The sequence below is a fragment of the Platichthys flesus genome, chromosome 9 (genome assembly GCF_949316205.1).
Source record: "Platichthys flesus chromosome 9, fPlaFle2.1, whole genome shotgun sequence".
Taxonomy (NCBI): domain Eukaryota; kingdom Metazoa; phylum Chordata; class Actinopteri; order Pleuronectiformes; family Pleuronectidae; genus Platichthys; species Platichthys flesus.
In genome coordinates, this window is record NC_084953.1 from 1,833,919 (window position 1) to 1,858,283 (window position 24,365).

Consider the following 24,365-nt stretch of genomic DNA (forward strand, 5'->3'; position numbering starts at 1 on the left):
TTATTTGTTTGGTCCATGTCCCATCTGCTAACATGGAGGAGGAGGAGGGGCTTATCACCTTCACTGCATCCAACCACCGGTGGGAACTGTAATCTCGTCCAATCCGAAACTACACTGCTGACGAACTTAAGTTACATCCTGCAGCAGATTACTTTTGCTGGTGTAACTTTCGTAGAGTACCTGATTACATTCTGGCTCAAGCAGCACAAACTAAATTCCCCCAGAACCTCCAGCTCCTGAATTCCATGAGGCGTTTGAGTGAAGACCTGTGGATATAGTGGGTGAACTGGTCCTTGAACAGTTTAAACATTGTCACATTATGACCGGCTAATGAAAATACACCTGTTCCAACAAGCTAGTTTCCACACAGAGAAGCTTTCATACCCATGAAGGAAGTGGAACTCTCCACCTGAGAGAGAGCAGGACATGTGGCTGAGGTTGGGTGTTTTACCAGTGAACGGGTGTGAGCTGGTGTGGGCTTGTGTGTGCTGGTGTGTGCTTGTGTGTGCTGGTGTGTGCTTGTGTGTACTGGTGTTTGCTGATTGGGTGGAAGCGTTTGATCCAGTGGATGTTTCTGCTGTGTAAGCAGTGTCGGGATCTCAGTGTTGTGTTGACTGTCCAATCTGTTGTGTTGTGAATGGAAATATACTGAGAGAGCAAATGACAGAATGGAAACAAAGAGAGAAACCAGAGACCAGAGTCTGCATCAGATCCTCAGATCCTCAGATCCTCAGAGACCAGAGTCTGCATCAGATCCTCAGATCCTCAGATCCTCAGATCCTCAGAGACCAGAGTCTGCATCAGATCCTCAGATCATCAGATCCTCAGAGACCAGAGTCCGAGTCCTGTGGGTTTGTTGTGAAGCTAGTTGGCTCAGACCTCCTGGTGAATACAGTGAATTTAACAAACTGGGAGGTCGAACATAACAACTAGAACTATTGCACTGTAACCTTTACCTTTGGAAACACAGCAACACTAGATCACTGTGACCTTGAACTTTGACCTCCAGGCACCAACATCTAATCAGTTCATCTTTGAGATCAAGTGAACGTTTGGACCAAATTGTAAGACATCCCCTCGAGGTGATCTGAAGATATCATGAGAGACATCAAATTACTCTGTGAGGCCACTGTGACCTTGACCTTTGACCTTGGGCTACCAAGTTGAAATCCAAGATCAAGTGAGTGTTTGTGCCAAAGAATTCCCTCAAGTCATTTTTGGAGATACTACATTCACAAGGCAGAATATGGGCTGTGTTGACCTTTGACCTTTAGCCACAATCCCGAGAGTTATTTTTGAATTATGTGTTGATTGATTGATTGCCCCCCCCCCCCCCCCCCCGACCACGTCCTGTCCATCAGCAGTATTTCCTTCTTTCTGAATATGAGACAGTAGGTGATTTAGTTTTGTTGCTCACTGGTTCTTCTCACTCCGCTGGCACACAGCTGATTTATTCCCTCTCACATCCACTGGGACGGAGCCTGAGGGAAGAGGCCCATCTCTGCCCCGACCTTTGTCCATGATTGATTTTCTGTTAGAGGACGGCGGGTCACAGGACGTTAACACTTCCCAGCTCTTCACGCAGCAGCTGGTTCTTCACAGCTCTGCCCTCGGAGCGGTGGTGGGACGTGGGAGCCCCCCCACCAGGCGAGGGCGGCCCTGACAGCTGCCCTCTCCCGTGGTTATCAGCGACCCGCAGCCGCGTGCCACGCAGGGCTACTGCTAACGTTTAACCTCTGACCTTGAGTTCTGCACAACGACAGGTCTTCTGACTTCCCCTTGAATCCAAGCACAGGAAATGGACCAAGAGTCTGTGTGTCCACGGGTCAGCGAGTGTGTCAGGGAGCCGAGGGCCCGATGTCTCCTCAGGGAGCCGAGGGCCCGATGTCTCCTCAGGTAGCCGAGGGCCCGATGTCTCCTCAGGTAGCTTAGGGCCTGATGTCTCTTCAAGGAGCCGAGGGCCCGATGTCTCCTCAGGTAGCTTAGGGCCTGATGTCTCCTCAGGTAGCCGAGGGCCCGATGTCTCCTCAGGGAGCCGAGGGGCCGATGTCTCCTCAGGGAGCTTAGGGCCTGATGTCTACTCAGGTAGCCGAGGGCCTGATGTCTCCTCAGGTAGCCGAGGGCCGATGTCTCCTCAGGGAGCCGAGGCCCCGATGTCTCCTCAGGGAGCCGAGGGCCCGATGTCCCTCAGGTAGCTTAGGGCCTGATGTCTCCTCAGGTAGCCGAGGGCCTGATGTCTCCTCAGGTAGCCGAGGGCCTGATGTCTCCTCAGGTAGCCGAGGGCCGATGTCTCCTCAGGGAGCCGAGGCCCCGATGTCTCCTCAGGTAGCCGAGGGCCCGATGTCTCCTCAGGTAGCCGAGGGCCCGATGTCTCCTCAGGTAGCCGAGGGCCTGATGTCTCCTCAGGGAGCTTAGGGCCTGATGTCTCTTCAAGGAGCCGAGGGCCCGATGTCTCCTCAGGGAGCCGAGGGCCCGATGTCTCCTCAGGGAGCTTAGGGCCTGATGTCTCTTCAAGGAGCCGAGGGCCCGATGTCTCCTCAGGGAGCCGAGGGGCCAATGTCTCCTCAAGGAGCCGAGGGCCCGATGTCTCCTCAGGGAGCCGAGGGGCCGATGTCTCCTCAGGGAGGCGAGGGCCCGATGTCTCCTCAGGTAGCTTAGGGCCTGATGTCTCTTCAAGGAGCTGAGGGCCCGATGTCTCCTCAGGGAGCCGAGGGGCTGATGTCTCCTCAGGGAGCCGAGGGCCCGATGTGTCCTCAGGTAGCCGAGGGCCCGATGTGTCCTCAGGTAGCTTAGGGCCTGATGTCTCTTCAAGGAGCCTAGGACCCGATGTCTCCTCAGGTAGCCGAGGGCCCGATGTCTCCTCAGGTAGCTTAGGGGCCGATGTCTCCTCAGGGGCGTGTTCCTCTGTGTGTCTCAGCCTCTGACTGTGTTTGTAACATGTGTTTTTCACGGGGGGGGGTGTTTGGTCAGCGATCAGGAATGCTTTTGAAGTCTGACACAACACTTTGCTCGGCCGTGTGTTTGCATCATCCCTCTCTCCCTCTCATCATCTCCGAGCTGCACGCTTCAAACGAGAGGAGCGGGTATCGAGTGATCCTGGAGCCGGGGAAAACGCCTCGGTGGCGGCTCCGTCCTCAGGCCCTCCGGAGCGGCAGGGGACACGGATCAGTTTCAGTCGGACTCGCTCGGCCTTTCATGTGATTGTCGAGGTGATGGATGCTCGCCGAGAAAGATGAGCGCACAATGTTCCTCATCGCTGTTTACGGTTGATATGCACAATTGAGTATCGGCCCACATGTGGTGAATCACGATAAAAAGCCGTCAGCCGGTGGTTTCTGCTTTCTGCTTGTTGTGGTTCCAGGCTGCAGTAAAGCCAGGTTTGGTTTTATTGTAGCTCAGGAAAATAACTCAAATATATGGAACTGAGACTCGTAAAAAGTTCGTATGCCGAAAAATACTGTCTCCATCTCAGTTACGTTTCAAATGTCAGTGTCAGGGTGAAGATTTATGTCCATTTTTCAATTGTTGTGGGTCAAAACCAACTGAACACAGCAGATTCTTCAGGGACGGTTATGACTTGTCATGTGATTGATGTGAGGATCTGAACGAGGACCTGAAAACCGCCTCTAACCCTGAACCTGGTCCTCAGGTGATAATGGTTCTTACTGCTCTGCTGCCTGTGCTGCTAAAGATAAAGGTTTTCAACGTCAATATTAAAAATCAAACATTATCAAACAAGGATTCACTAAACTCTGACGTTAAAGATGTTTCCTTTAGCAGGTGGTTATTATCATAAAATGGTTTATTTGAACCTAAACCTTGATCTCTCCTCAAAGCTATGAGGTTCCACTCCACTGGAAAACTGTTTGAATCTTTGTTAAAACACTTTCCATCACGTTAGAGTAGCAGTGATACCTCTCGTTTCATCAGCATATCCCTCAGAAGAAGTCAGTGCAGTTAATTATCAGTATTAAAGAAGAAGGGATTATTTTAAGAGACAAAATTCATATATATTTAACTTTGAGGAACAAATATTTTAAGATTGAATCGACTCAAACTTTTCCCAAACAACACAAAGACACTGAACTATTCAAACACAACCTTTGCTTCTCAGTTGGTTTTATATTCAGATGTTAAATCCATCTACTGGAGGCAACCTGCAGGATTTACAGTGTGTGTCAGGCGAGCGTGGGTTTGTGAGGGGGGGGGGGGGGGGGGCGCGTTCCAGCCCGGGGGGGACTCACATCTGAAAACAGACGGACTGATTGTTCCAACAGATGTTTTTTTTTCCGATGCTCCAACATCTGGTCACACAGACGCTGGCCTGATGACAGCAGCTCCTCTCAGCTGACAGCAGAGTGTCGTTACTCTCTCATGTTGTGCCTCAGATGACGTGCTGGATTATAATCTGTCTGAATCTCAGCCTGTCTCTCTGCTCCTCATCAGGGTGGAAGCAGCAGCAGCAGCTCAGCGACGTGACGGACTACGCTGCTCCACGTAGTCCAGGATGGAGAGAGGGCGGCCCTCAGACCTTCAGGGGCTCCCCGGCCTGCAGCCCCCCGTTCTCACCTTCACGGGTAAAGTTAACAGACACCTGCTGGTGAAGCTTTATCACCAGCAGGTGAAGGTCCCGTGAAATCAACCAGCTTCTTCCAACCATCCAGGACGAGCGACTAGAGCGTGACGTTAACATGAGTGAGCTCAGAGACAAGATGAATTAATAGAGACACATTGACTGAAGAATATCTATTAGAAAAGCTTGGTTTGGTTATTAGAAATAATTTTAATAAACCAATTTAAGAGGCCACAGATTCTGACATTCACAAATCTTTTCTGACAAATCATCAAAAATCCGACTGTGAGAATATAAACTTTAATATTTACTTTACTATGTTTTAAACACATAGTGTTTTGTGAATCAAAGGTTTCACCAGAACCAGTTCCCCCCCGACACTGTTTAGCAGGGCCACCGCCGCCGCATCCTGGGCTCACTGCCCAACACGATTGTGATGGTTTAAACCCGAGCCAGAGCCTTTTCTCTTCAGACCACACAGCTCGGTGGAGAGACGATGTGTAAGACCAACCCGGCCTGGAACCCAAACCTTCATGTGCTCCCCTCTCTGCAGAGCGTGGGGAGCAGTGCTCACCTCTCAGACCCAGACCACCCAGCGCAGCCGCTTCCCTCCCAGTTCATCAAAAAAATGTAGTTTGGAGACAAAGAATGACAATTTTAGTTTCCAGCTAAATATTACTCAGGCATAACAAAGGAGCTGTAACTCCCTCGATGGGAACGAGAGCTGTGAACCTGATACTGCAGATGGTTCCCATGAGTGGTTATCAGAGTGTGATAATGATGATGTGGCCGAGCACAAGAATATCCACATGAGGAAATAGGACATTGTATTCAGTCTCTTTGAGGCGAGACGTGAAGACAAGAGGACAAACTCAAGGACACGAGAAACACACATGATAAAACTAACTCTTCTAAAACTTGAGGGACGAACAACACAAACAAAATATGGAAGCGTCACTGAATAATGTCCAAGAAATAGTGAGTTATAACTTTAATATGTGACACAGAGAAGTTTTCGAGTGTGTAACTTTATATGCGTCTGTGCATGTTTCTCCACCCCCCCCCCCACCCCTATCTCTCTCTTTTCTTTTTTCTCTCTCCTTCTCTTCTTGCACACATTCTTACGGCTGGATGGCATGAATGGCTCAAGTGTTTACACCAAAACACACACTGTAGCCACACACAGATCTCAAGACTGATGTCTGCTGGTGTGTGTGTGTGTGTGTGTGTGTGTCCACAAGACTTAAAGTATAAAGAAAAACATGCTCTTAACTTTTCTCTCTCTTACTTTACCTTTCAAGATTCTCCACAAAACCGACAGTATAAACTACCCGGGCCACGCCAGCAGCCCGGGCCCCGTCCCCCAGACTCCGGCCTTCCCCGTGTCCCCCCCGACGCCCTACGGTAACAGGTCCCCTCAGAACGGACTCACACACTGACTGTGGGTGTGTCTGCATTTATATCTTATCAGCGTCTTCCTTCTCTTCCCAGTGAAACATTTCTCGGAGGTTTCCGGGCGCAGGACCAGTGAGCAGTGGGAGCACCACAGCTGGACACAAGGTACAGAGTCCCAGGAGTGTGTGTGTGTGTGTGTGTGTGTGTGTGTGAGAGAGACCATGAATATGTGTGTTCATAAAGTTTGAACACAAACACTTGAGCTCTTGATTGTAGCTGGACAGTCTTCAAGAGCTGTCTGGAATGTCCTCCTTGCATAATTGTACCAAAACGCACACACTGTACACACACACACACACACACAGTACACACACAGTACACACACTGACACACACCTGTCCTTTACTCTTTGCTATGACTCAAATAGGACAAATGCTTGTGGATATCAGGCCGGTGCAGGACAGCTGATGCTGGACGTCCTCTAATAATAGCTGACCGTAACAGAGGAAGTGAGTGCTGTGGACAGGATGTCCACTAACGTCCTGTTCTGGGAGGGGACAGAGGGGGGCAGGGGTGGGGGGAAGGGGGGGGGGGTCTTTTGTTTTGCTGGGACATCCTGCTGGAGGAGATATGCACCACACAGCTGCAGAAGGAATTTACTGTAGTGTCAAAAAAACACAAGCGTCTCTCAGCGCTCCAGTTACATATCTGATGTCTTTGTGTGTGTGTGTGTGTGTGTGTGTGTGTGTGTGTGTGGATGGGTGGGGGTTGGGGGGGGGGGGGCTCACAAAGAGGACACAAAGGTCCTGCCCTGTGTGAGGGGACATCTTCATAATTTAATTAAACCATTAATGAGGTGGTGAAAGTGTCCCTGCACTGATAAAACCTCAGAGGGACAGTTTGATGTGAAGACGTTTGTTGACGTCTCTTCAGTTTGTGTAGCTGTTGACGTTTGTGCAGCATCAGTTCTGCTGTGTGTGTTCGATGAGGAAACATTGATCCTTAAAGCTGCTGTGGGAGACTGCACCACTTCCTGTGGGCCCTTCACAATAAGTGCACTTCACTGCAGCAGAAGGCCTTTACTGTGAAAGGGACATACTGACTGTCAGTGTCAGACAATTTTAATTAAGGTTAATTAACCCTCTAACCCTAATTAAGAGCTTTTAAAAGCTCAATATTAATATTAACAAGTGTCTGTTTATTTCAGTGTTCAATGTCCTATACAAAGAAATTTTAAGCAGCATCACAAAAACAGATAAAACATTAAAGAGAATAAAATACATAATTTAGAAAGTTCATCATGTAAAAATTATAATGAAAATGTGTTAAAACTAATAAATTCAAACGTTTTTCAAAAGAGGAAACGGTAAAACAAAATCTTGGTCCTGGAAATTACACCAATTAATTGTCCACGTCTATATTAAACTCCAACTTCTTTATTTATGGCTGTTCCGTAAAGTGTTGTTTTTGATCAAATTAAGATTGAATTTAACGATGATTTGATTTAATTCAATGATCAATACAAAGTCGTAACCAGCTCTAATTCCCCTGCAGACAAAACAAAAGTGATATTTCCATGTTTCCTGCTGACCTGCAGTCAGATCAGTGTTTTAAAGGGCAGGTCCGTGTGGTTATTGTCAACACGTTGGAGGCAGGATGGAGAAGGAGCTGATGAAAGAGGGACTGGTTGTTCTCCTTTCTTTCTGCTGGATGGACAGAAGAATTAACAAAGGACACAGAATGTCTCCTGCTCGCTGCCCTTCTGGGGGCAGACGAGAGTTTCCTGTTTCCCACGTTTCAGATCCACGACCGTCTGGGAAACAAATCGCCACGACCAGACAGAACCGTCAGAGTTAGATTGTTTTTCATTTTACGTTTGGAGTCATTAATGTAATCACAAGCTGTCCTGAGGCTACGGCAACGTGTGGAGTCTCTACTGTGGGCGGTGAACTCGGTTTCCCACAGTGTTATCACCGGGAGGATCACACTGGGAATGCTGGGATAGTGGCGTTACTAAAAGTAGTTAGAAAATGTTGTAAAATGTGCAAAAGCAGGAAAGTGAAGTGTTAGAGAGCCTGTACTGAACAGCAGGTCTGTTTTCCTACTCTCTCACTCTTCTTCTTATATCTCACCTTCACTGTCAAACCAAATAAAGATCAAGAGAAAGATATAACTCTCCGGATCTGCCTCTTTAACCAGGTCCAGGCCTGAATGTAATGAGTTTGTTTAACGGATGCAAAACAGTTAAGTGATTTAAGCGTAATTCTGCTGAAAAACAACACTTTCCTTAAATTCAATGAAGGCACACAAAGTCTGAACACACTCATTGATATTGGTCCTTTAAATATAACAGATTTATTCCATCAAGATCAATGAATTATCACTTTCAATGTTCAAAAGAAGTCGTTAAAGATCCTTCATGGGGTGAAGTGATAGCCTCTTGTTTGCAGAGAGCGGCAGGTCCCCCCCCCCGACACTCTGACCCTGCTTCCTGTCTCTCCTTCACTGTCTCAGTAAAAGAGTCTGCCTCTTTTACTGGATCCAGACCTGATCTACTGTATTTGCTCCAGTCCCATAACTGAACCAAATGTTCCATGAACCTAACAAGTTAAGAAATCTGTGAAATGAAATCACATCCTTCAGCTTAAGAGAGAAACAACAAAGTCTTATCAGAGGTTTTCACGTGATATCAACAGATCAGTGAGTCTTCACGTCTTCCTCGCACTCGGCCCCTGGTCCGACCCGGGGATGAACCCAGCGTCTTGAGAACTCCCAGAGTTCCTCGTGACCGCGGCGTGTTGTGTAACCACATCTCTTCTGTTTACATGCGGCCGAATCATAATAAACAGGGATTATGTGCAGAAGCTCCCAGTCGGCGGAAGCAGCTTCCAGCCAGAGGAATGTAGATGAGGCTCAGTGAAGGAAGAGGGTTCCTCAGACAAAACGCTGGAGTGTCTCACCGTCAGGGGTCAAGGGTCAAGGGGGACGAGCAGGGGAGTGGTCCGGAGAGATCGGTCATCCGTGGTGAACACATGGACACATGATGGTTAGAGAAGGTTTCAAGTGTCAGTGTTGATGTTGAGCAGAAGGTTTCTTTTATAGTTTAATCACCAAACTGTGGTCACCACTGGATCTTAAATCTGAGCTCCACGTGTTAACAGAGGGACGGGAGCAGGTCCGTGTTAGGACTGAGGTTTTATCCGTATAAACCAGGTAGATAGGATGTTTTAACAACCGTTTAAAAAGCTCCAATTTAAACTAACAGTATGAAGTCAGGTTAGCCGTCAGGTTTTTAACAGTTTTTCAAAGGCTCTTAAAAGTTTTTATTTACTTCTGCAAAGTTATTTTCCAAACGCCTCTGAACCGATGAGCGAGCGGCCCAGAGGGATGGAGCCCGCGTCCCTTCCGGCTCACTTCCTGTGACAGGCGGCACACGCCTCCACCGACAAGGAAACTAAACACGACACAATTCAATCAGGAGCTTTACGGTGACTTCATGAGGAGCTGAGATTAGACGCAGGCAGCGTCGCCGGGCTTGTGGCGAGCAGATGGTGGGAGTGGACACATGCCCTGACAGAGAGGCCATAGAACCCCCCCCCCCCCCCTCCTCCCCTGATAACCCAAAGCACCAGCCACCACCTCACCACCGAACACCTCCTCCTCCTCCTCTCTGCAGTCCATAAAAGGCCACATGTGACCTCTGACCTCTCTGGAATCCACTCTGATTGGGAGAAAGTGCTCGCAGTGAACCAGCAGGAACAATGCTCAGTGGTCAGGGAGAGGAAGAGGAGGGGAGGGTATGGAGGCATCCACGGTGGGAGTAGAAGGGGGGGAGACATTCTCTACCTCTCCCTGCTCCCTCCCTCCCTCCCTCCCTCCCTCTCTCTCTCTCTCTGTCCCTCCCTCCATACAAAGCCAGAAGTCGAGCGGTGTCACAACAAGCCGGGAGCGAATGGGGGAACTTATTTTTCCATCTGGGGGACGGAAGGAATCGGACGTGGTGGCGAAAATATCGGACCCCTGAGAGAGAGAAAGGAAAAGCTTCAGTGAGTCGGGCTCAGATTCCTCAGAGAGAGAGAGAGAGAGAGAGAGAGAGGGAGAGAGAGAGAGAGAGGATTCCGGTTACATTTGGAGTCAGAGCGTCACAGAAAGAGATAAAGAGTTTGAAGCAAAAAGAAGAAGAAGAAGAAGAATAGAATATTTGGGTCTAAACAGGAAGCTGCTGATCTCAGGAAGCTGGTCTCAGGGTCATGACTGCATCTCTGGGTATGTACCTGCTGAATGAATCAATGTGTGTCTGAACTTCACCAGGTTCCATTTCCATCTTGCCAAGCAGTGAAGGAACTTTACCACCTTTCCTTGCCTCCTCTCTTCTTCTGTCCTCTGTCCTTCTCTGAACTGGCATCTCTCTCTCTCTCTCTCTCTCTCTCTCTTGTTTATCCGGTGTTATCTCTCTCTGTCCTCGTCCCTCCTGGGAATTTAAAGGAGGAACACTTCCCTTCTCTCCTCCAGGCCTCTGGTATTCGGCTCCTGGAATCTAACCCTTCACACCCCTCAGTTCTCCAGACGCTCCATCACCACGTTCTGAGCCTGAAAGGACTTCTGTGTGGTGGATCTAATGAGGAGCAGAGCAGCGTCTGGTGAGGTGGTTTGTTCCACTGCTCTGTTCATGATCTCATCCTGTTGAAGACGGCCCTGGCCTCGGCCCTGCAGTCGGGGAAGGCTGATGTATTGGTGGTTAACCGCGGGGGGGCCGTTTCCCCGGCTTCTCTCTGCACTACTGACCTGGATTCAACTGAGCAGCCCTTTGAAGGCTCTTGTTTTCGTTGGGGTGCTTATTGCTGCGTTACACACATGTGCCAGAGATGTCAAACACAACGAGACAACCACGTGTGACTGAGCCAAAGGTTTACTCGTTTCAAACTGCTGCAGCAGATTTGGACAAAACGATGTTTGGGGCGTCCGGCAGTAGTTTTCCACGTTTGCTGTAACTGGAATAATTAAGTAGAGAAGCTGAGTTTATGCTCAGAGTCACTGAGAAGTTAAATATGACCTGAAGAAGATGAACACGTGATATGAAACTATTTTTAAGCTGATTTGTCAGCTGTTAATAAAAACACGATCAGCAGCTGATTCAATTTCAAGCTTTTCTTTCAGGAGGATTTTTTCTGCTTTTTTCCTCTTTGACATGATTTAGCTTTTGATCTGAGCAAACCGGGAAGAGTTGGATGAATTTTTTAAAAAGAAGTATTTTGAAGGATCACAAATTATATACAACAATAATCAGTTGTCAGTTTATTATCAGTTATTAAGTGCTGATGTAAACTAGGGGGTCTTTGAGGCCACTTTCACACCTGCCTTGTTCAGACCAGGTTCCAGACCAAGGGACCAAATCTCTTCTGACAAAGTTGGCCTCAATGCCCCCCCCACAATTTCCGGTGGTACTACTCTGATTTGTCCACATCTGTATGTTTTTAAAAGACGTAAATAAAAACAGAGGAACAGAAACGCACGGATAGCGGTCTCCTAACCCTGAGATGGTTTTTATATCTTTTAGATGACATCAAAAGAGAAAAGTGTGAAATGCGGGACCTCGGTAATCGATTAATTTTGCCGTGTGAGGAACATCTGACTTTAGCAGGAAGATAAAAGAGGCAGAACATTTAAAGCACAAGGCTGGAGAGTGTCCACAGAACAGTGGACAGAGGTTCCAGCCGAGGACGCACGGACAGAACAGAGAAAACAAGCGTTTTGTTCCCCAGACAATGAATCAATAAGTGTTCTGTGATGTCACAAGCTGCGTCCGTGTGAGGCGTTCCAGAGCAGCGATTGGTCCTCATGTTGATGATGTAACACAGTCTGGCTCAACATCACAAAACACATGAAAGAACAGAAAGTCTGGAAGTGACGTGTACTTTGACTTTTTGGTTTGATCCCTGACCCTGAACTGCTAACATGGAGGAGGCAGGGTGGAGACAGCTGCTTCAACATTTAAAGTTCTACGTTTCTTTTTGAATTACGTAACAAAAATACACCCTGAAAAATAATCACTGAATTACTGTCGACAAAAATAGTTCCCTGTAACCTAGACGTCCAAAAATGTTCTCATAAACCACATTTCTCCAGTTCTGACCCAGATACCTGGAAACAGGCCGAACCTCTGAGTGACGCCTGCTCAGACACTGACTCAGGGTCAGAGAGCAGCGAGGGAAACTAAACCTGCTGTCATGTGCTGGTTGACCAGCAGGAGAGAAACCAGTGATCTCTTCTCCAGATGGGACTTCTGAGGATTTATTTTACTTCGAGAGGTTTTTACAGTTCATTTCCTCGATGCATGAAATCCCAGATATTCACCTTGAGCTCGAGGAAGCAGAACAGAGCAGCTTCTGTTCGTGAGGAGGAGGAGCTTTGATTTCAGTGTTTTAAGAAATACAAGAAACACTAATCCTCCTGAATCTCTGGGTGGATCTTTTAAAGATGTTTGTGTGATTGGAGATTAAGACTTAGTTCAGATACACGTTTTTTTTTACTTTTCTACAAAGTTTAACGTGTTATTTAATCAAACATAAAGTTACCAGACAAGCACAAAACTGACGATAGATAAAAAACTGAAGGAATTAACTTTAAATGTAGATCTGTTGAGATGACGAGTAAATGGACTTTCACCAAATGTTTTTTTATTAACATCCTCCTCATTAATGCTCCTTCACTCACTCGATAGTTGGAGGGATTTAAAAAATGCGGTCCATATTTATTTATTTATTTACAGATCCAAATAAAGCGAAGCTGCATAATCAACCCCCAAACATCCCTTTTCCTGCATCGAGAGTCAAACCTGCAGCAGTGGCTCTAACTGCAGTTCATAAAACCATCAGCTCATTATCACAAAACTTCAGATGACAATAATCTCCTCAAGTCTTCTCTTTCTTCCCCCCCCCTCCCTCCCTCTCTCTCTCTCTCTTCAACTGGCTCATGACTCCGTCTCGCCGCCGCCACTTCACTCAGTCGATAAAGCTGTCGGTCCGAACGCCAGCAGGGAACAGAGGAGTTTGATTTAGAGGAGAGTTCATGCTCTGCACAGAGAGAAGCTCAAGGGGGGGGGGGGGTAAACAGAGGGGGGTGATTGATTGTTATTGAAGTTGGGCGGGTGAAGCTCCACCAGTGATCACATTCTGCTGCAGAGCCGAGCAACACCAAGGAGAGAGGGAAACACTCAGTGATTCTTCAAGCTCTGATAAACAGCTGGAATGAGAAGGGACCAAACCACGCTGACCTGGGATCAGGACTCAGGGCTCAGGGATTCACTCGTATCAGTCTGTGGCTGAAACCGAAACCATCTCCACACTAACACACCTGAAAAGGACTGGACCCTTCACGTACACTGGTCATGTGGTGTAAACAGGAAGTAGATCCTCCTTCTCTTAATGTACTAAAACAAAACACGACAAACGAGGAGCAGGGAGGATGGTGAGAAGTAAACGAGCAGGGACGAGGTGGAACTGACCCGGAGTCAGGAGAAGTGTTTTCATTCCTCATGTGAAGCAGCTCCTCGTCTTCGTCTTCTACGTGGACGGCTCCTCCTCTTCTTCATCCTGAGATACTTGTGTTCTTCCAGTTTCACCAAACTCTTAATGGAGCTTTGTGGATTTTGAAAGCATTTTGTTTTACCCTGAACGAATGAGTGTGATGACATGGAGCCTGGTGGGTGTTGTGTAGCAGCAGGTGTTCCCCTCTTCATCACGGTCTTGCTCTTTGGCCTCGTCTTCTCTTCTCTTTGTCTGAGTGAGCGCTCTGAACAGCTGGAACACACCACAGACCTGTCAGTGTGTGTGTGTCTGTGTGGGTGTGAAGTTCTCACATTCCTGTAATCAGCAGGAGTCTGTAAACCCACTCATGTCGTCCATATGTATGATTGTGTGAGCGTGTGTTGTTTGATGTGTGTCCACTGTGTTGTGGATGTTTGGACGTGTGTGTGGAGGAGGAACAGCAGAGAAGTGTTTCTTTGTCAAACAAAACACTGGAGCTCTGTCGCTGCTCTGAACATGTGACGGCTGCATGTTCTCCATCGTCCTGCACCTCCTCCCTGCTCCTGCACCTCCTCCCTGCTCCTCTCCTATTCGCCCTACTCCTCCTCCCTGCTCCTCTCCTCCTCTTGCTCCTCTCCTCCCTGCTCCTCTCCTCCCTGCACCTCCTCCCTGCTCCTCTCCTCCTCCCTGCTCCTCTCCTCCTCCCTGCTCCTCTCCTCCTCCTGCTCCTCTCCTCCCTGCTCCTCCTCCCTGCTCCTCTCCTCCTCCTGTTCCTCTCCTCCTCCCTGCTCCTGCACCTCCTCCCTGCTCCTCTCCTCCTCCTGCTCCTCTCCTCCTCCCTGCACCTCCTCCCTGCTCCTCTCCTCCTCCTGCTCCTCTCCTCCCTGCTCCTCTCCTCCCTGCACCTCCTCCCTGCTCCTCTCCTCCTCCTGCTCCTCTCCTCCTCCCTGTACCTCTCCTCCTCCTGCTCCTCTCCTCCCTATTCCTCTCCTCCCTGCTCCTCTCCTCCCTGCTCCTCTCCTCCTCCCTGTACCTCTCCTCCTCCTGCTCCTCTCCTCCTCCCTGCACCTCTTCCATGTTCCTCTCCTCCTCCTGCTCCTCTCCTCCTCCTGCTCCTCTCCTCCCTATTCCTCTCCTCCCTGCTCCTCTCCTCCTCCCTGTACCTCTCCTCCTCCTGCTCCTCTCCTCCTCCCTGCACCTCCTCCTGCTCCTCTCCTCCTCCTGCTCACGTCCGAGGGAGTTTTTGATCTGCGTCCCACGCGTGAAGGTATGCACCCGTTTTCACACCGAGCCATAGAACCCTCACTCTCTGGGATCAGGAGAGTGTGTGTGTCTGTTAGAGTGCGTCTTCATGTGTGTGTGTGTGTGTGTGTGTGTGTGTGTGTGTGTGTGTGTGTGTGTGTGTGTGTGGAGGTGTGTGTGTGTGTGGGGGGGTTATTGGCTGGTGGAGGCTGGCAGCCGTGCCCACATGGGTCTGTGCCATTGGGAGCTGGTTATAAACGGTTCGACCCAAACTAAAGAGGCTTTGTGTTCACTCACAGCTGAGTGAGTGAGGGGGGGGGGGGTTAAGGAATACATTTCATCAAACTTAAATAACAATAAGTTAATTTAAGAGCTTTTTAGCAGCTGCAGGTTTGGTTGTGTCACTTCTTCTTACGAACAAAAAGAGAAACGTCCGATTTACACGATGTTACGAAACAAACATCCACTAGAGGGCAGCACAGAACACAAACATGCTGAGGTTGACTTCGATGAAGTAGCATCAAATAAACTCGGAAAGTGTCTCCTGAAAAAGTTAATTATTGGAGTCTCTTCTTCGTGCCCTACAGTCGTCCTGCTTGAACTATTGGTGACACTGCCCCCTCCTGGTTTCTGGAGGTACTGCTCCATTATGACTGATCTGTGCGTATCCTCCAGCTTCAGAACATGAACAGACAGACACAATGAGTCTTTAAACTTATCTATACAAAATCCTAATGTCACCAGATTTGAATCCCTTGACATATTTCGCAATTATGTATTTTAAAAACATGTAAGAAAAGTTTCAGGCACTTGACAGTTTAGATAAATGTACACTTTCGTTGGAACCAATTAGTTCTGATGTTCAGTGTCTATGGAGACTCTGTAGTGTGGCAGCGGGGGGGGGGGGGGGGGGTGTGTGAGCACAGCAGCCTTTACAGAGTGGAGTCTGGTCTCTGAGGTCAGGGGTCAGGGGTCAGGGGGGGGTCAGCCGGCGTTGCCACAGTTCGGGCTGTTCTGTAATTAAGTGGATGAGCTGAGATGAGCAGCAGATGTGACAAACCAGCAAGACGCCGTGGGAACCGACCGCTTACTGGGAAACTGACAGGAAGTGACAGCGACTGTGGGAATGTGAGGAATCCTGCTGACCTCAGATCAGTCAGCTGCTGTTTGTCAACAACAACAGCTACACACAACCTGGGATGATCTCTGCTCTCTTAGTGTGTGTGTCTGTGTGTGTGTGTGTGTGTGTGCGTGTCAGGGAGGCTTACGTATAACTAACATAATCTGCTGTGGGCCCTTGACCTTTAACCTCTGAGGGTCGACACAGTGGGAGGTGACACCAACACAATATGTGGCAGCATTTTGTCTGTTTGTGTGTCTGGAGTTATCAGGTCATATTAATGCTCTATAGCAGATCGTCCACTAACCAGAAGGTTGGTGGTTCGATTCCCGGCTCCTCCAGTCCACATGCTGAAGAATCCTCGGGCAAGACCCTGAACCTGAAATGACCTCTGTGAACGATGAGTGATGTTGTGCAGCAAACAGATGTGAAGTGAGAATGTGGTATTCAAATATTGTCGAGTATTTTACACAGCAGACGCACAATTGTAATATTATTACCGCATACTCCTCCAGGAGAGAAGTTTTCAGATCCTCTACTAAAGTAGAAGAAATACTCTGGGAAGTGTGTGTGTGTGTGTGTGTGTTTGTGTCAGTGTGTGTGTCAACTGACAGGTGCTATTTTGTTCAGTTATTAATAATAATTTATATATATAGAGAGAGATTTAACTTTCACGTCGTGTTAATTATTTTACTTTTGATTGTTTACATTAAAATACTGATAAGTGCAGCTTCAGCTTTTTAAACAAAAATGAAACACTGAAAAGTCGGAGCTCCTGAAAGTTGCTCTACTGTCACATTCCACACTGCGGAGATTAAAAGTCAGACACACACAGATCATATGAAACATAACTCTCCGTCCTGCAGCTGTCTCTCACTTCACTGATCCTCTGATCCACCAGAACTAACCCACAGGCGTCACTGTGAGAAAACTTCTCACGGGGAAGTTACTTTATGCTTCTGGGAACGTTACAGGTTATTTTAAAAAGTCTCAAAGTGTTGAAATGAATCTTTTTGCTCTTCAACATTAAATATTCTAGTGAAACGTCTTGATTGACAGCTGAGACTCGGTGAAACCTTGATACCACAGCCTGTAGTAGAAGTATAATGTGTCGTACAACAAAATACAATACTACAAGTGAAGTACAAGTACGTCACGCAGCTTCCAAAGTGTGTGTTGTGTTTACATCAAGCACACAATCATACATTCTCTCATTCATAAGCAGCACACGTGGGATTATCTGATCCACTTCAGATGCTTTAGCTCGTCCAATATGACCCGAGACAAAGCTGCCGGTCGAGAACAAACTCCTCCACCTCCGAGCGCTTGAATGGAGGGAAGGAGCGGAAGAGGGGGGGGGGGGGGGGGGGGGGGCATCCGAAAACAAGGAGCTCTTTATAACGACTGACTCGTTTCACGGTGACTCATCGTGCTTCACAGGCCTGAGGAGGCCGGTCCTGGTGTTTACTGAATGACACACTGTGTTGTCAGAATGTCAGAGTGTCATGTTGGAAATGTCTTCAAAAATCTCTCACACACACACACACACACACACACACACACACACACACACAGACACACACAGACACACACTGAAGTACCCTGTCAATCGCTGCTTTGCTGAAATCTAAATTTACAGTTTGCTTTAAAGGAATTTAAATCTAAAAAGCAGATTGTACAAGATCTGAAATTGGATAAGCTTAAAGAAACAGAGATTGAAACGATCCTCTGTTCTTCAGCAGCAGGGAAACAACCTTCACTTTAAGATATTAAGTTTCCCAGCTGCAGCTCTTTGTTTGTGGTAAACAACAATCTTCTTTTTATCTAACTCTCGGCAAAAAAGATGAAGTTTTCTCACAATTTCCAACTCAGAATCTAGAATTAAAAACACAGATATAGAAAAACCAATGGAAGAAGAGTAACGTGGATGTGATGCTCACACTCAGTCTGACTGGCTTGTTGTTTTCACTGCAGATGCCTTTGACATGACACATTACTACAGAGGCTAATTAGACGTTAGAGGATTCACACTGAATGATGACTACATGGGAAAGTGAGGATCTCTTTACAAGCCACCGCACAGTGGAGGCTCGGGGACGAATTAGAGATGAGAATAAAGTTTAAGCACGTGTAGAGAAAGTGGTGAAGTTCTGAGAGAAGAGTCGTAACTTTGGTTTAAAGAAGTTCAAATCCAAGTTTTTAAATAAAGTCAGAAGGTTAAAGAAGAGATGGTAGAAATATGTTTTTCTTAGTCTGGGAATAATTCTGTGTCCCTGTCAGTTCGTGTTTGTTCTGCTTTCTGGAGCCGTGTCTCATTCCTGGATTGTTTCTACATGACGACTTTGTGAAGTGAACGACTTTGTTGTGTTTCTTCTTCTCTGGTTCAGACGCCAGGAGTTTCCTGGAGAGCATGAACATCACCGGCGGCTCGGCGGAGGGAGACGTGTTCCGATCAGACGCGTCGGTCGCTCCTGCTTCCTGTCAGAGGATCTTCGGCTCCATGTGCTCGGTGTCGTCAGGAAGCCCCCTCCCACTCGCAGACAGGTACACACACACACAGACACACACCAGCCACAGACACACATCACACCGATCATCATAGAAATCTGACAAACTGGCATCGAAGGTTTGAGACACTTTCACCCGACAGACAAATTCAAAAAGGAAACGACTCTCTGGGTGGATCTTAAAAAATCAATCGTATAAGTTCTAATTTCTTCTTTGCTCCTCAGTGCCACCCCCCCTCCAGTGTGGCACGACCGGACCCCCCCCCAGCCCTCAACCCCCCTCGCCCTCAGCACTCCCAACGCCCACAGTTCTCCCCGGGGGCCTCTGAGGAGCCCGGCTGGAGGGGTGAGCGTCCGCAGAGGGACGGACAGCCCCGACCTGTCCTCCATGTTGTTGGGGAACGGGGACCTGGAACACAGCCTCCTGGAGGCCGTGGAGGGCCTCGGGGATCTGAGCCTCGGGGGTCTGAGCCTCGGGGGTCTGAGCCTTGGGGGTCTGAGCCTCGGGGGAGACGGGGGCCACGTTCCCCTGCTGCCTGAGAAGAGGAGGTGGGGTGAGAGGGGAGATCTTGGCTCGCGCTCCCCTTCTCTGAGCGGGTATTCCAGCCCTCGCAGCGGGAGCAGCATCAGCATCCCGTTCTCGTCCTCCATGACCCCGGACCCCCTCAGGGGCCTCAGCGGGGCCTCGTCCCCCGGAGCAGGTACAGAAAGGGCACCTCCCTCCCTCCTGAATCCCGACTTTAACCTGACGTGGAGCTGACATCTGTGTGTTTCAGACTTCGGCAGCAAGCAGGACACCGTGAAGTTTGTTCAGGACACGTCCAGGTTCTGGTACAAGCCCGACATCTCCAGAGACCAAGGTAAATATTGACTTTCGGGACCAGTTGAGCCGAACAACCACTTGTGATCCGTGTTTCAGAGTTACCTCCACATTGAGTGTGAGCGTGAGGATTGTAACTTGAGCTGCTCTGTGTCGACCCACTGAGCAGCCATCACGCTGCTGAAGGACAGGGAGCCCGGCTCCTTTGTGGTCAGGGACAGTCACTCGTTCCGTGGAGCCTACGGCCTGGCCATGAAGGTCGCGACCCCCCCGCCGTCTGTGTTACAACAGAGTAAGAAAGGTACCTTCCTGACATTGGATATTTTTAACTTTGCTGAGCAGTTTGCTTCCTAAATCAAAGCTTTTAATAAACACACTGACTTATTAAGTTGTGCTCACATACAAAGTTCAGTGTGTTTACTCCAGACAGTAAATATATATATATTATATTCACTGATATGTCTTGTGTCCCTGCAGCAGGAGACTTGTCCAACGAGCTGGTGAGACACTTCCTGATCGAGTGCACACAGAAAGGAGTTCGTCTGAAGGGCTGCCCCAACGAGCCTTACTTTGGTGAGGACGCATCGTTCACTGTTTAACTTCCTGTTGGTTCGTTTTATTTTTAAAAGTTCAAATTTGTTAAATAAATACATGGGGGGGGGGGCTGGTGCATGTTTTATTATATGAACACATATGAAGTGTCAAAAGAACAGAGATCCCTCAGTACTGGTAAATCTCCTTCTTCCTGGAAGTCTGTGAACTGGTCCCCACACTAACACAGTGGCTCCCTCTAGTGGTCAGTACAGTGCGGTGCAGCCATCCCCGTCACTAACACTGACTCTGGATCTGATGTTATTTCTGACAGGAAGTCTCACTGCTCTGGTTTGTCAACACTCCATCACTCCTCTGGCTCTGCCCTGCAAACTCATCCTGCCGGACAAAGGTACACGTCGCACAACAAGTGTTTAATCATGAACACGTGTATCAGTTAGGTTTCTACACAACTCAGGTTTCAACAGCCCTTCACTAACCAATGACAACCTCTCGCTTCTGCTTAAAGTTGTTTATGTAAAAATCTAATATTATTCAGACCTGTAATCATATTCTAATTTAAACTTTTTCTGTTGTTTTGAAAAGTAACTGTTTGCATTTCTCTGCTGCACGTGTGTGTTTGTGTCTTTGTGTTTGCACTTAGTGAGCGAGTACAGAAGCAGTTTGTGTTTTGGCCAGTGACCTCACCTGTGTGTGTCTGTGCGTGTGTGTGTCTGTGTGTGTCTGTGTGTGTGTGTGTATGTTGCAGACCCAGTGGAGGAGCAGAATGACTCACCTGCACAAACAGCGACAAACTCAGCAGCTGAACTTCTGAAGCAGGGAGCAGGTACAACACAGAGGCCCCCTGTGTACACAAACCAGTGTGTGTGTGTTTGACTTGTGTGTGTGCGGAGGATGTTCTTTGCTATCAACACACACATCAGTTGAAACCTCAGTGACGTTTGTATTCAGTACAAAATACGTAGTTGTGTATGTTATCTGAATGAATGAGCGTATCTGTGTGTGTTATTGTGTTGTTGTGTAGCGTGCAACGTGTGGTACCTGGGCTCTGTGGCACTGGAGTCGCTGACGGGACACCAGGCGGTGCAGAAGGCGACAACAGTGACGCTCGCCATGGACCCGCCGCCGGCCTCCACCGTGGTGCACTTCAAAGTGTCGGCACAGGGCATCACACTCACCGACAACCAGAGGAAGTGAGCAAACGCACACCTACAGGCACACAACACAGACACACACACCGTCTGACACTGAAAACACACGAACACGCCACAGGAATATCTGTCTAGATTCACTTCAACCAAGTTCACACACGTCTCATATGTCTCATGGCTACTTTATGAAACACACACACACATAAACAGACACACAAACAGACACACAAACAGATGAGCTAAGTGTGTGTGTGTTTGATCCTGCAGGTTGTTCTTCAGGAGACACTACGCCGTCAACACGGTTATATTCTGTTCTCTGGACCCACAGGACAGGAAGTGAGTGACCTGTGTGATATTAACTGTAACAGGAAGCAGAGGAGAGAGAATATGAAACCCACGACTGAACAATCATTTGATTCTGTTATTAATGTGAAACATGATGAAACATAGAGAACACTGATCCTGCTGATTGGCTGAAGCACAAGGAAACGTTTATTAAAACAAAGGAAATAAACCAAACGGTTGAAGATCCAAAGTCACTCTGTAGAGCTAACGATCGCCTTATGAAACCATATTCATATTATTAGATCTGCATTTTAATGTTTATCTGCAGCAAGTTGCACTCATAGAGATCAGCCCCTTAAATATACCTGTAAGAAAACACACATGTTCTCTGGAGACTCGTCATAACTTAAGATTAAACTTAAGAGTCAAATGATTGACACGATAAGAACAAAACAGTTCAAACTAATGGCTTTGATTCTAAATATAATTACAACTGCCTTATTCTCTATGTTTTAATAATCTGTTGAGCATCTTATAACAATATATATGAAAACTAGAAAGTCAGTCGACCAAAATTCAACCTCTGTTTGAAACCATCTGTCGTGGTGCTGCTGTAGTTTCACATCTGAAATATAAATGTGAATATTCAATGAGCAGAAGTTTTTTAATAACTTCCTCCTGTCGTTCTGATTCCACAGATGGACGAGAGGCAGCGCTTCCACGGCCAAGTGAGTTCTGTCTGTTTCCCTCCTCTTGTTTCTCCAAGAAAACAGTTTTAATTGGAATTTGCATTTTAATTCACACACATTAAATATGGATTGTGAGTTCTGGAGTCTGCTTCCAGGTCTCAGGGATTAATATAAGAACAATAAAAGACATGAGTAGCATCATAAACTATAACAACTTCTCAAGCTGCATTTCACGTCCTGAGACATTTCTCTCTAAACGTCCACGTCTGTCCTTCTCTCTCTCCTTCTCCCTCTTTCTGCCAGGATCTTTGGATTCGTCGCCCGGAAGTCTCAGAGCGAGACGGAGAACATGTGCCACCTGTTCGCCGAGCACGACCCGGAGCAGCCGGCCAGCGCCATCGTGAACTTCGTCTCCAAGGTCATGATCGGGTCGCACAAAAAGTAACAAGAGAGAGAGAGAGGGACTCAAACTACAGACTGAGGCTCAGCTTCAAGCCCACTTCAATACGAGGGAAGTGACTTTCAAAGTAAAAGACTTGCGAAAACCCCACGAAGCCAAACACTCCGGCTCCAGGTGCTGATGTCCAACCTGAGGAGGAACCAGCAGCTCGGTGCTGACTGAGCTGCAGCATTCTGCCACTAGAGGGAGACAAAACCTACATTCATTATTCATAAAGTTAAAGGCCTCCAGTGTGAACTGTGCCTGAAATCAGAAACTTTCTAACATGAAACCTGATTTAGTCACGTTTTAAAACCTTTGTCTGATTTGTTTGTACTTTAAATTCATCAATTTCGCTTTTTACTGGAATTCACTGTCGGAAAAAACTAATGTCATTCTGATTAAACCTGAAGAATATCAGATATTCTGCACATTAATATATATATGTTCTTAAAAGTGTGGTTTTGACTTTGGATTTTTATCTTCGTTGTAAAAAATGTATAAATCAGATTTCAATGTCAAAACCCACACGTCCACTTGACATGTTATGAAATGTTGTGGTTGCTTCGTGCTTGAGATGGATTTATTGTGTGTTTATATTTTGCTCAAAGAATTTATCTCATTTTACTGACATGTTGTCCCTGAATATACACTTGTCATATATTTTTGTATATTAACATAAACTGTACAATAGGATTAAAGGCAGTGTACCTCAGAATTTATAGAGGATGTTTTATTATGGGTACAATTTGGTGTATTGTTTTATATCACAGCAAGTGAACTACATAACATGATCTTGTGTTGTTGTTTTATGTTAATATGACATTTTATGTGTACAGGTTTTAAGCATTAATTGATTTTCACTCCCGTGGAAGCAGCTGACGTCACAATAATGAAATATGACATACTCTTCTGTTAGTTATGACCAGTTCAATATTTATCCAGAAGACAAAGAGCAGCACCTGAATCTAACGCAGTAGAGCTCAAAGCTTCACCGAGGCCCAACTATCCTTCACACTATCGTCTAGTCCTTATAGAAGAAATATGAAAAGGAAGTGGTCTGATAACATGAATGATTCATGTCATAAAACATGGGAGAGGACATTTTGAAGATAATTACAGGATCTGCTGCATCATTTCAGGAGAAACAAGCACAAGTGTTTGAAATACTCCTTCTCTCACGGTGTAAAGAAACTTGTTGAATTGATCCTTTAAAATCCAAAGTGCAGTTTCCAGTTTTGCTAATAGGGGGCAGTAATCAGCCACCAGATGTCCCACTGCACACAGACTCAGAGGAAGGATGAGTTCTGCACCAACAAGAACTTACACAACTTAAGGAATTCTTCACCCTCGTTGCTTTTTATAACTGCAAGAATCAACATTTAGATGAAACTGATCCTCACGTGCAAGAAGAACCGCACCGAGTGTCAGAGCTCGTGTGAGTGACAGAAACAGAGTGAGAGCCTCCTCCATAGAGTCCGGCTCTGCATCCGGGTTCCAGGTCATCAGAATCAGCTGTGAATGAGATTCTATTCAGGTCCCTGGTCTCTGTGGAGGCCGCCGAGGAGCTGGAAGAGGGACAGAGACGAGGGGACACATCACTGTCCTGCCTGGAGCAGGGGGGGGGGGGGGGGGGGATGTAGTCATGGTGTGAGTGGAGGGGTGGGGGGGCTAGTCGGTGGTGGATGACCTCACCATTACGGCAAACTTTCCCACAGCTCGCACACAAAGAGGCCGTCAGGAGGTCGAAAGGATGAGAAAGAATAGAACTTTAACAAAGTGTGTAAAAAAGTGCTGGGGGGGGGGGGGGGGCGGGCCTCTAAACCCTCTTTGCTGAGTCACCTGCCGCCATTTTGTCCCCCAGCTGCACCCCTGCTTCCCGCTGCACTTCCTGTCAGGCACCTGGTGGCCCGGCGCCGGACGACATCACATTCCTGACATCGCTCTGTTTGGAAACCCGAAGGCGGCTTCCGCTCGGGAATGCCTCGCTCACAGACTCCCTCTCAGCCTCGGATCCCCGGCCTCCGCTCACTTTATTTGACTTAGCTATTTAAAGCCTTTGCTAA

General features: G+C 47.5%; 1 protein-coding gene across 3 annotated transcripts in view; it reads left to right on the forward strand.

Annotated features, from left to right (window-relative positions):
* Nucleotides 1–23,035, forward strand: part of tns3.2 (tensin 3, tandem duplicate 2) — a 37,092-nt gene extending 14,057 nt beyond the window's left edge. For 2 of the 3 annotated variants that reach the window (XM_062395817.1, XM_062395819.1), the window contains 14 exons: nucleotides 4,447–4,577; nucleotides 5,875–5,977; nucleotides 6,065–6,133; nucleotides 18,244–18,400; nucleotides 18,589–19,064; nucleotides 19,140–19,223; nucleotides 19,353–19,484; nucleotides 19,661–19,756; nucleotides 20,049–20,126; nucleotides 20,484–20,561; nucleotides 20,760–20,928; nucleotides 21,154–21,222; nucleotides 21,870–21,899; nucleotides 22,164–23,035. In XM_062395817.1, coding sequence (XP_062251801.1) covers nucleotides 4,447–4,577; nucleotides 5,875–5,977; nucleotides 6,065–6,133; nucleotides 18,244–18,400; nucleotides 18,589–19,064; nucleotides 19,140–19,223; nucleotides 19,353–19,484; nucleotides 19,661–19,756; nucleotides 20,049–20,126; nucleotides 20,484–20,561; nucleotides 20,760–20,928; nucleotides 21,154–21,222; nucleotides 21,870–21,899; nucleotides 22,164–22,305 — 1,814 coding nt within the window. In that variant the 3' untranslated portion in view covers nucleotides 22,306–23,035. The remainder of the gene's footprint in view (nucleotides 1–4,446; nucleotides 4,578–5,874; nucleotides 5,978–6,064; nucleotides 6,134–18,243; nucleotides 18,401–18,588; nucleotides 19,065–19,139; nucleotides 19,224–19,352; nucleotides 19,485–19,660; nucleotides 19,757–20,048; nucleotides 20,127–20,483; nucleotides 20,562–20,759; nucleotides 20,929–21,153; nucleotides 21,223–21,869; nucleotides 21,900–22,163) is intronic. The other variant, XM_062395818.1, reaches the window with a different exon arrangement.
* The last annotated feature ends 1,330 nt before the right edge of the window (nucleotides 23,036–24,365 follow it).